The following is a 12,643-nucleotide window of genomic DNA, read 5'->3' as shown; positions in this document are numbered from 1 at the left end:
TTGCGTTGGCAGTCCCCCATGATTAGAATGCTCTCCTTCTTCACTTTTGCCCCTTAGAATCCCTTGTTTCTTTCCAAACCACCCCCTACATGAAGCCTTCCCTGAGCCCCCACAATTGCTAATGCCCTACTCCCCAGTTACTCTGTATTAATTTTGTATATTCATATACATGCACATGCTGACTCTCTAATAGAATGTAAGATTCCTTAGGTCCGGGTCCATTTCATTTTTATCTTCATATCCCCAGTACCTAATACAGTGACAGTTTGACAAATAATAGGTGCTTCAGAAATGACTAACAGATTGTATGGGTGCCCACATGGGCATTCTGAGTTGTTCTTGGGTTGGAGTTCATGGTATTCTAGGACCCACACACAATGTGTACCAGGATTGAGAAGAGAAACAATATTGACTCTCTAGATGCAGCCTTAATTTAATTCATTTACTATAATCTTAATTTTTATCAGTTGGAATTAGTCCATAGAGAAAGATGACTGGTGGGTTGCATGTGATGTGAGACAAATTATATTTTTGGGTGATACCATACCAGTTTAAGTGGAGGGTTTGTGCTGAGGAGTGATGGGAGATAAGATTGGAAAAAACCAGAATGAGGCAAGAATGTGAAGAGCCTTGAATTCCAGGAAAAGCAGTTGTTGTTGTTGTTTGTCCTTCATTCTCAAAGAAGACCATGTCATCAGGGTGATGTCATGACTTGCACTGAATGGGATTTGAGTGAAGGAGGGCTGTGCAAGGTCACCAACCTCACTCTCTCCTCCAGAGCCATCTGGGCCCGGTGGTGAGATATACAGCTAAAAACAGCATTTATACCGCAAAGCTTCAAGATTTATTTTGAAAGCTCAGAAAGAAATCTGATTGGATAAAACGCTATAGTTCTGTAGATAGCATCTAACCAGGCTCAGGAAGACCTGAGGTCCAAAATCCAGCCGCAGACACTTATTAGTTGCGCAACCCTGGGTAAATCATTTAAACTTTTTTGGCTTGGGTTTCCTCATCTATAAAATGAGGATTATAGTCCCTAGGTTTATCATTAAAATCCAATGAGAGGGGGGCAGCTAGGTGGCGCAGTGGATAGAGCACTGGCCCTGGAGTCAGGAGAACCTGAGTTCAAATCCGGCCTCAGACACTTAATACTTACTAGCTGTGTGACCCTGGGCAAGTCACTTAACCCCATCTGCCTCACTAATTAAAAAAAAAAAATCCAATGAGAGAATATTTGTAAAGCACTCTGCAAACATCAAAGCTCTATGTAAATGCTAGTTGCACCTAATAGTATTACTTTGGGTGGGGCCTCACTATTGTAATAATGATTATTCAAATCTCCCTGTAAAGTCACTATTTTTTTTAGGAAGACAATTTTCCCAGGTCAAAAATCTGTTCTCATGATGATGAAATCTGCATTTGGTCACTGAAAAAAAATATCCCTTTTAGTCTTATGACAATGATTATGAGAGATAGCCTTATACTTTGGCAGAGAAGAGGAATAAATATATGTTTCTAAACTGAATCAAAAGGGGCTGCAAAGTTGTTACCCCACCTCCCTTTCCCTCAAAAAACTGAAAAGGCCACAACTGGCCTCTTCCTGATACCTGAAATTCTGCTCTCACCTTTTTATATAACTGTTGTTGCTATTAAGTAATTTTTCAGTTGTGTCTGACTCTTTGTGACCCCATTTGGGGTTTTCTTGGCAGAGAGATTGGAATGGTTTGCCATTTCCTTCTCCAGCTCATTTTACAGATGAGAAAGTGGGGCAAACAGGGTCCTGGGTCACACAGTATCTGAGGCTAGATTTGAACTCACAAAGATGAATCTTCCTGACTCCAGCCCAGTGCTCTATCCTCTGTGCCACCTAGCTGCCCAGGTTTGTATGGAATAGGTATGCAATAAAGGTTTGTTAATGACAATGATGTAGCTTCTTCAATAATGCTGTCCTCATGGTCCATTCCAGGTGAAGCCATATTAAAACAAGGACCTTTTACTTTTTTAAAACAGAAAATTCCCTTGGAATTAAGTTAGAGGGTTAATTCAATCCAATTCAATAAAGATTTATTAAGTGCCTACTTTGTACAAGGCACCAACGGTAAACACTGGGAACATTCTTTGTAATACTTCCATGAGTCTGTGATCTCATCCAAATTGGGATTCCCAATACTGGGTGGTATAAGACAGTAGAATATTTGCTCCTCCAGAGAATTCACTCATCATTTTAAAGGTCTTTGAACATTTCATTGGTACCATTAGAATTCTTAGACAATCTATTCATTATTCTCACTTCCTTTTGTGACTATATTTCTTTGGTGTGTCTTCTGCTACTTCATGCAGAGAGGTCAACAAGGTGAGGCCTACCTGACTCCACCATGCATGCATGCCTCCTTTGTCCTTTAGGTAATCCACGACTTTGTTTCCTCATCAACTGTGGTTTTCTAAGATTTTCAGACTCATAACATCTATGGAAGAACCCTTGGGACCTTCCAAAGGGATGTGGCTGTGTTAAGTTGTGATAACTCAAATGCAATCCAGCCTGACTTCTTCCTCTTATTCAGTTCTGGGTCCAGCTCACCATCCACTTACAGATCCAGTCCCCAAAATACTCTTATGGCATTATTTGGAGGCTTGGGGAGTGACTGTGTGGGGAGCTCCGGGTAGTTACTACCTTTCCTCTGCCATCTTGGCTCCACCCCAAACTACTCCTTTTTTAATAAATCCAAAATACTCTTTGACATAGCAACTCAATGGACCAATCATCAGAGTACTGGCCAACAGGCATTTTTCTTCTACTTAGTTTTTCCTATGTGTTTTGTTAGGCCAGCCTCTTTTGATTAATCATGGGTCTCATTGAGAGAAAGCCCTATGAGATTGGGGGCTTAATGAAATTAGCATAATATCATCTATAAACAGGAGCATGCGTAGGAGCTCATCATGTAAAGGGAATCCCTCTTCCATTTGTATTATACATGTGCTTGCGGGGCAGCTAGGTGGTGCAGTGGATAGAGCACTGGCCCTGGAGTCAGTACCTGAGTTCAAATTTGACCTCAGACACTTAACACTTACTAGCTGTGTGACAAGCTGGGCAAGTCACTTAATCCCAATTGCCTCACTAAAATATATATATATATACACATACATGTGCTTGCATGTATCTTGTATTCTGTGTACTTTTTAGTCCATTTGGGCCATGGTACAGTTGAGGTCTGCTGAACAGAATTGTTTGTGAAAATTTCACGGTTGCTATCTCATATTTCTACCATGGATTCCATTTATAAGAATCTGTATCATTTTTGTAAAAAATTTTAGAGCTGAGAAAGCTGAGATGTAGATGAATAGTTACCAATGCTCTCTCTCTCTCTTTTTTTTTTTTTAGTGAGGCAATTGGGGTTAAATGACTAGCCCAGGGTCACACAGCTAGTAAGTGTTAAGTGTCTGAGGCCGGTTTTGAACTCAGGTACTCCTGACTCCAGGGCCAGTGCTCTATCCACTGCGCCACCTAGCTGCCCCACCAATGCTCTCTCTCTCTCTCTCTCTTTTTTTTTTTTTTAGTGAGGCAATTGGGGTTAAGTGACTTGCCCAGGGTCACACAGCTAGTAAGTGTTAAGTGTCTGAGGCCGGTTTTGAACTCAGGTACTCCTGACTCCAGGGCCAGTGCTCTATCCACTGCGCCACCTAGCTGCCCCCCCACCAATGCTCTCTTGATCAGCTTTTTGGGTTATGATTTAGGTGTTATATAATAACAATGATAATAAATATTAGCATTTACATCGTGCTTTGATGTATATATAGCACTTTACAAATACCTTCTGATCCTCTCCACAACCCTGAGAGGTGCTATTATTATCCTAATTTTACAGATAAATAAACTGAGGCAGATGAGGTCAAGTAACTTGCCAAGAATTACACAGCTTATAAATGTCTGTGGCAAGATGTGAACTCAGGCTTCCCTGACTTAATTTTAAAATTTTAATTTAGTTAATTAATTAATTATTATTATTTTGTGGGGCAATGAGGGTTGTGACTTGCTCAGGGTCACACAGCTAGTAAGTAAGTGCCTGAGGCAAGATTTGAACTCAGGCCCTCCTGAATCCAAGGCCAGCGCTTTATCCACTGCATCACCTAGCTGCCCCCTGGCCTCCCTGAATTTAGATCCAGTTCTCTATCCCCCCTTCCCTATATTTGTCTATAAATCATAAAACAATCCCTCAATGCTTTCAAAATCGAGTTATATCAACATTGAGTGTTGATCTACTGTGATGGACTATATTCTTCTCACCAATGCAATGGCACAGAAGGGTTCCAGGGAACTCGTGATGGAAGAGGATCTCCAAATCCAGGGAAAAAAAAAAAAGAACTGCGGAGTATAGATGCTGAATGAACCATACTATTTCATTTGTTTTTGATGCTGTTGTTTTTTTTTCTATTCTGAGGTTTTTCATCATTGCTCTGATTTTTTTCTCTTATAACATGACTAATGCAGAAATAGGATTAATGTTATTATGTGTGTATATATATATATATATATATATAAAACCTATATCAGATTACCTGCTGTCTAGGGGAAGGGGGAGGGAGGGGAGAGAGGGAGAAAAATCTAAAATTGTAAAGCTTGTATAAACAAAAGTTGAGAACTATCTTTACATGTAACGGAAAAAAATAAAATACTTTATTAATTTTTTAAAAATCGAGTTATTCCCTGTATAGAATTCCTCATTGTACTTGGTCTAGTATAACCACTTTACCCATGTTATTGGGAGTACAGAGGAGATGGAGATACAAAGGCAGAAACCTGCCAGACCCTGTGCACAGGTATCTTCCATTCATTCTGCCTTATACACAGTTCTGCCCCGTGAGATGAATGACCACAGTCTTCACATCCACAGAGAAGTTAATGATTTGGATTTAGCAGATGAGCAGGAACCAATGAGCCAAGACACATCAAAGTTAAACTTCTGAAGGAACCAGGAATCCACTGTAGGTTGGCATCAGTTCAGAAGGAAGGACCTCTAGGTGTGTGTTAACATATCCAGAAGGGATTTTTAAAAAATCAACTAGAGATAATTATAACGTACTTGGCCAGTGCCCACACTCTTACAGCATCTCTTAAACAAGATTCATCAGAGCAAGATGGTGACATGGTAATTAGCACTTTCATGTGAGATGGTCACAGGCCTTCCTCTGTGTGGGAATGGCTCTTATCCCCATCTCACAGATGGGCACACTGAGGGATAGAGAGGGCTGGAAGAAGAGCTGAGCATCCAAAGTCAGCAGCTCAGCTTCATCACCCAGTCTCTTGGTCTCCTGATCGCTCTTGTTTCCTGAGTCAGTGACTTGGTCACATCTCCCCAATAGGTTCTTGTCTCCACATTTTTTTCCAGTGCCAAGAGAGACAAATGAATGGGTCTTGATAGACCAGAGAGTGTTTTGTTTTGGATTTTGCTGGCTGCCTGACGGGGAAAGAGGGGAGGAGAAGGGGTCCCTCGCTCTAACCCTAGCCCAACCCCAGCCTGTCATGCTAGAAGCCCAAATCACAGACCTGTTTTCATCTTTCAGTTCTCTCCTCCCTCCAGCCCAGTGGTGCCTATTGTCCATTCCTTCAAGAGAATCTCTATCTGCATAAACACTATGTTTACTGAGCCTGTGATTGAAGCAAATGAAATACAAAAGGGGATTGACTTCATATTTAGTGCTCCTCCCTGCTCCTTCTAGGTAGAGATTTCCCTGAAGAAGGGGCACTTTAACCAGCTCTTCCCATTTTCCAGGGGGTTACCCATAGAGACGGTGTGGTGGATAGAATGGGCAACTCGGAGTCAATCTGACCTGGATTCAAATCTTGCCTCAGATGCTTGCTAGCGGAATGACTTTGGGTAAGTCATTTAATCTCTTTACATTTCAATTTCCTCATCTGTAAAATTGGAATTATAATAGCACCAACAACATGAGGTAAAGATTGGATGTGATAACAGTTAGGTCCTGGTTAGTGCAAATAACACATCCCCCCAAAGCAGTTACATTATTTGAATTCACACTATTTGAAGTAATTATACGTTAGAAAAAAAAGTAATTGGTTCTAGTCCAGTGGAAATATGCATTGATAATTCTAATAATGCAACTACTGCAAATAGAAAAAAATAAAGTTATAATGCAACTACTGCCCCCAATTTTTTATTCATATTGATGTTGACCTAGCTGTATGTCCTGCCTATAACTTGTTTGCACAGAATTGTCTCCCATTAGACTGTAAGCAGCTTGAGGTCAAGACTATTTTGATCCTCCTTTGTATCCCCAGCTTGGAGCCTGGCTCATAGTAGATACAGGCTTAATATGTGTTTATTGACTGAGTGACCATAAAGCACATAGTGTGGATTGCAAATTTTCAAGCACTATATAAATGCCTACTATGATCACTGCCCTGGCTTCTGGAAGGCCCCCATCTCCAATTAGGTTATAGGTCACCCTGAAAGAGGTCACAGTACTAGATCATGATTAAGCAATAGATCCCAAGAACCTAGGTTTAGATCTGGATCCCACACAGAGGTGCAGACAGACTGGCCATTTGGAGATAGGAAAAGAATGCAAATTAAGACTGTTTTTACTTCCCATTTGGGTTGTGAAGACCTGCAACTTGCTACTTGATAACAATAAGGCTGTCTTTGCTGTTTTCTCAGAGAAAAATGAACATCTGCAGGTTGTATTTACCCCCTCACCATCTTCCTAGCAGGATAATAATAAAAAAAAAAAGTGTGCTAGTCTTAGAATCTGGAAACCTGGGTTCATATCCTGGCCCTCACAGTGAACTCACTCAGGGACCATGGGACCAAATCCCCTTCACCTCTCTGAGCCTCAGTTTCCTTATTGATAAAAGGAGGCTAAGATGATTTTATGCTACCTGTCTCATAGCACCATAACAAAGAAAGCACATTATCAAGTCTAATATTTTATAGAAATGGAAATGAGAAAGAAGGTGATTATCGTCATTAAGAGAAGAAAGAGAGACAGAGGCAGGGTCAGGAGTGCTAGGTGCCACGTGGGCTAGTGTATAGGAAAGACAAGAAGACTGATTGATATTTATCGTACATTGCACTGTCAGTTACTGTGAAAAATGAAACCAAGATTAGAGGCATTGCCAAACTCGCAGCCACATCCCTGAAAGAGAAACCAGGTGTGGGAGGAGTAGGTGAAAGGTGAACAACTTCTTTTTTGAGCCTGGCATCTGAAGAATCAGATATGGGAAAGAACTATGAGATCATTCCTCCTCACTGCCCCTAGTGAACTGAAGAGTGGAGTTTTGAGTGACTCAGAGTCCCTCTTGATTCCCTTGGGGAGACTGTTTTTCAATCTAATAGATCTTTTTCTGGCATATTTTTAATTCTCTTGCTAGAAGGGGCATTTCTCCTTTTCCTGATGCCTTGGCTCGCTGCTAATTTTGAAAAGGCAATTGGGGGAGCTCAGGGCTTTCTCTTCAAGGTTACACATCAGGCTGCCTAGTTACTCCCACCAGGAGTCTAGAGGCCATATAATGATTGACCAGTAGGGACCCACCTTCTACCCTCCCTCCTCCTCACCACCCACCCCCATCCACTGAGCCAACCAAGAAACATGGTGGCTATGGCAGATGCCAGGATGTGATTCAGCCTATCAGGACAGTAAGGGTCAACAATATTTCATTCCAATCAACCTTTAAGCCACTTATAACTGTCTTCCTTGGAGGTCAAAGCTGGGCATCTGTGGCCTCAGGCTGCCTATTAGTATTAAACTCTCTCTCTCATACACACACCTAATTTCTTTAACTGGTGCCCAGGGACCTTCCCCACCTGTCAGGACCTAGCATGCTCCAGGTGCCCACCTGGTTTCAGTATGCCACCTGGGCTCCTGGGAGAACTCTATTTCAAGGATGATGTCACAACTAATTACTGTGAGGAGGAGAGTATTCCTTCTCTCTCCTCAACATGAAATGTAACACTCACTGCAGTCTACACAGAAGGGGCTCATTAGGGAATGGGCACAAATTCTTTATATTTTGAAGGTGGTGGTCTGTACAAATCCAACCGCACAACCAAAGGAGTGTTCTCAGGAAGTAGCAATGGGATCCTGAAGCTAGCACACGCTGCTGTCTTTCTTCCCCTTTCACATGAACTCCAGCCTCATCTTGGGTTATATCTGGTATTTAAAAGACCTGGATTCAAATCAGAGTTCAGCTACTCACTGACTGTATTACCTTGAGCAAATAAATCACTCCCCTCTCTGGGCCTCAGCTCCTCATTTGTGAAATTAGAGGGTTGGATGAGGTAACTTCTTTTTTTATTTTTTAATGAGGCAATTGGGATTAAGTGACTTGCCCAGGGTCACACAGCTAGCAAGTGTTAAGTGTCCGAGGTCGGATTTGAACTCAGGCACTCCTGACTCCAGGGCCGGTGCTCTATCCACTGCGCCATCTAGCTGCCCCAGATGAGGTAACTTCTAAAGGTCCTTTCCATCTCTGAGTCCTATTATCCAAAGTGGGCGGAAAAAAACCTCCGCTTCACTTACAATATTCTGATAATCTGACCCCATCATCCTTCCTTCAGATGAACACATGACTCAATTCGACACACCCAAATGTTTCCCAAGGTTCCCCCAATGCCAGTTCCCCAAGACTAGTATCTCTCCACACACACACACACACACACACACACACACACACACACACACACTATAATAAGTATGTGCATAGTTCAAATCCCAGAAAGCCAACATATGAATTAATCCTTTTGGGGTTTATTAGGAGGGCCAATCAGTTGCCACCAAATCAGACACTTCTGTAAGCAGCAAAAACAGCAGCAGAACCCTCAGGAATTCTACCCCACCTTACTCCCAGACCCCAACAGCTGCTTTCAAGCAAAAACATTCCTGACTAGGCTTTTTTAAACAAACTGAACTGCAGTAAGAGGAGCAAGGAGGCAGTATATGAATAGCCTTTTTATATATTTTGCATTTATCTGTATATATTTTGTTCTCTCCACCCCATCCCTATCCTCCATTTACTCCTCAATAGAATTTAAGTTTCTTGAGGGGCTGGACTATTATTTGTTTTTGAATCTCCAGTACTCGGCACACAGTGGGCACTTTATGAATGTTTGCTGAATGAATCAACAGAATGCTGAGAGCCAAATTCTGGGATAAGGCAGGGTGTGAAGTACAAAGGGTATGAGAGATAGAGGGAACCTCCTTTTATAGAAAAATACAAGCTCCCCACTCTCCTCTAGGATTAAAGTTATCCGTTTATCAAGATTAAAAAGGGGCAGCTAGGTGGCACAGTGGATAGAGCACCAGCCCTGAAGTCAGGAGGACCTGAGTTCAAATTCAGCCTCAGACACTTAATGCTTACTAGCTGTGTGACTCTGGGCAAGTCACTTAACCCCAATTGCCTCACCAAAAAAAAAAAAAAAAGATTTAAAAGCTGGGCTCTGGTATCAGCATCAAAAATAGGTGATGTGGATACATTCAGACTGATTTGGCTCCTTTCCTTCTCACTGCTTCCTCCTTACCCCCAATTGCAGATTCAGGGACACTCACCTTCTTCTTTTTCTTCAGAATCACTTTCACTCCATCCACTGATACCACGATGCTCACTTTCTTCTTCTTGATGTTCTTGGCCTTGAACTCATACTGTACAGAAAGAGGGGAAAACCAATTAGGACAGTGCATCCAAACTGCTCATTTATTGCCTAGAGAAATGGCTCTAAGCAAAGACAGAAGGACTATAGAAATAGCCTAGAAGCTTTAAATTATACTATAAAGTAGAAATCTTCATAATTATTGGATAATGATCAAAAATAGAAAAGTAAATCAGTGTTCCAGACTAGCTAAGGAAGAATTAGAAACCCCTGAAGTTAATAACCCAGTATTCAATAAATTCAAGAATATATATTACTTGTTGAAGAAGTATCTATTTGACAAGAACTGCTGGAAGAACTGGAAAACAGATAATAGGCAGGAAATAGGTTTAGACCAACATCTGATACCATATAACACAATTAGTTCAAAATGGGCAAATGACTCAAATATTAAAAATTACACCATAAAAAAGTAAGAATAGAACCAGCTTGGTTTTCTTTCACACATATGGCTCTGGAGAGAATGTTAAACCAATAAAAGAACAGAGGCAACCATAAAGCAAAAAAAAAAAAAAGATTAATTTGATTATATGAAATTGTATAAAATGAATCAACAAAAACCAATGCAATGCTATAGGCAGGAAAAATATTTTTATCCAGTATCTCTGATGTCCAAAACATATATGGAACTAACACAAATATCTAAGACTAAGAACCATCAGAGAAGAAAAGGATATGAATAAACAATTCTGAAAAGAATTGACAACTTTCAACAAGTACATGTACAACTAACAGAGAAACACAAATCCAAAATCCCAACATTTTACCTCTCTCCCTGAAAATTAGAAAGGATTAAAATACAAGGGAACTTTCAAAGTTGGAGATGCAGTGGAAAGTTAGCCACATTAGATTGTAAACTCCTTGAGGTCAGGGACTGTCTTTTGACTCTTTTTGTATCCCTGGTGGTTATCGCAGTGGTTATAGCACACAGTAGGTGCTTAATAAATGTTTATTGATTGATTGACATTAATACACTATTGAAAGAGCTGTGAAAACAGATCCAATCATTCAGGAAAACAATTTGGAATGATGACAAGAAAGTCACTAAAATCTCTCTTTCTTTTTTTTTGGGGGGGGGGGGGAGGAGTGGGGCAATGAGGGTTAAGTGACTTGCCCAGGGTCACACAGCTAGTAAGTGTCAAGTGTCTGAGGCTGGATTTGAACGCAGGTCCTCCTGAATCCAGGGCCAGTGCTCTATCCACTGCGCCACCTAGCTGCCCATCCATGCTTTTTTGATCCAGAGATATCACTACCAGGTATATATTTCACTTCCTTCGTCCCCCCATGAAGTCAAAGATGGGGGAAAGGCCCTATATGTACCAAAATATTTATACCATCACTTTTTGTGGTAACAAAATAGATAACCTTTGATTCAGAAAATATTAAATTATAAATTGTAGTACATGAAAGTAATGGAATATTACTATGTTATTAGAAATGATGAATATGAAGAATTCAGAAAACCATGGGAAACCTTATATGAACTAAATCAAAATTAAGTCAGAAGAACCAGGAAAAAAAAACACACAATGACTTTGAAAATGTACTTTGAAAGTATACAACACAAATTAAACTGAATACTGAATAACTAAAACAACCAGGCTTATCCCTAAAAAAAGAAATGAGAAAATGTACCTCCCTCCCTTCATTTGGGGGACATGGGAGGACGGGCATGTAATGTTACATATATAATCAGACTCGGTTGATACGTGATTAGTTTTACTGAATTTGGGTTTTTTTTCTTCTCTTTAGTCCTCCTCTTGCCACTTTTATTTTTTAAAAAAAACAAGAGATTGATCGCTGAGTAGGAAAATAGGAGGAATTCATTCTAAAATGAAGGTAACATAAAAAAGAAGCCTGAAGTAACACCTACAATGTACCAGGCATTGAACTAAGCATTTTTCAGATCCTCTCATTTGATAATTTTCTTTCAAATCATATATATTTTTTTAAATTTAAAGACATATGTTGGGAGTTGACAGGGGGTTGGCAAGCAGTTTGGTGGCTGTAAAAATGGAATCAAAGAATCTTTGGACCAAGAAAGAGATGGTAAATAGATTTGTTCCATCTCCCTGCTTTCAAACAGAAATATATCTAATCCAGCCTGCATGGATAAGAATTTGCCCTCTAAGTCAATAGAATAGATCTGCTGAGAAATTAACAGGGTACAGTGGATAGAAGGCAAGCTTGGGTTCAAGTCCAGCAGCTGACACATGGGCAAGTCATTTAACCTCTTGGCATCCCCAGGAAACTCTCTAAAAATATAAATTACGGACTAGTAGTTGATCTGTGGCAGTGGAGGAAGCTCAAGTTTTGGGAGTTCCCATCCCAATGAAATCACAGATACGACTTGTATCTCCCCACCCATACATACCCAGTAAAAGAATGGGGAGATCAAAAGAGCTTCATAGGATGTGATCATTAAGAAGCCTCTCAGAAGTCATCCAGGCCTAGGAAAATAGGTCAACCACCTCCTTTTTGTTTTTGTTTTTGAAGTGAAGCAATTAGGGTTAAGTGACTTGCCCAGGGTCACACAGCTAGTAAAACCACCTCCTTTTACAAATGGAGATGGAGTGACCTTCTTAAAACCACAAAGCTAGTTAGTAGCAAGGTCAAGATTAGAACTCTGATCCACAAACTTCCCAGTGCAGTGTTCTTAAGACTCCACAACCCTCCCTCAGGAACCCATGACAGTGTCTGACAATTTGGACAGCCAATAAATGTTTCCTTGGGGCTACCCTCAATCCAAATTCCCCTCCCCACCCCCTGCTTTTTTTCTAATGTATTGGCTATATAACCAACATACCAACAACCAGCATCTATGTGGTATTTCATTCCCTTCTATATCCCTCTCCAGTCTTCTTACCAAACCTCTCTTTGACCTATTTCTTCAAGAGTTTGGAGCTCAGAGGTCTCCGCAGTCTTCCTATGAAAATTCCCGGGTCCATCTTTTCTTTCACACCTGAGCTATAGCAAGTTCA

At 40.7% G+C, this 12,643-nt stretch overlaps 1 protein-coding gene across 6 annotated transcripts in view; it reads right to left on the bottom strand.

Moving 5' to 3' along the window:
• Positions 1-12,643, bottom strand: part of LOC122753444 (nitric oxide synthase 1 adaptor protein) — a 407,315-nt gene that overhangs the window by 125,265 nt on the left and 269,407 nt on the right. For all 6 annotated transcript variants that reach the window (XM_044000834.1, XM_044000836.1, XM_044000835.1 and 3 more), the window contains one exon: positions 9,562-9,654. In XM_044000834.1, the coding sequence (XP_043856769.1) occupies positions 9,562-9,654 (93 nt within the window). The remainder of the gene's footprint in view (positions 1-9,561; positions 9,655-12,643) is intronic.

The sequence above is a fragment of the Dromiciops gliroides genome, chromosome 4 (genome assembly GCF_019393635.1).
Source record: "Dromiciops gliroides isolate mDroGli1 chromosome 4, mDroGli1.pri, whole genome shotgun sequence".
Lineage (NCBI taxonomy): Eukaryota > Metazoa > Chordata > Mammalia > Microbiotheria > Microbiotheriidae > Dromiciops > Dromiciops gliroides.
Note: the sequence above shows the minus strand (reverse complement) of the source record. Positions and strands in the feature narration are given on the sequence as shown.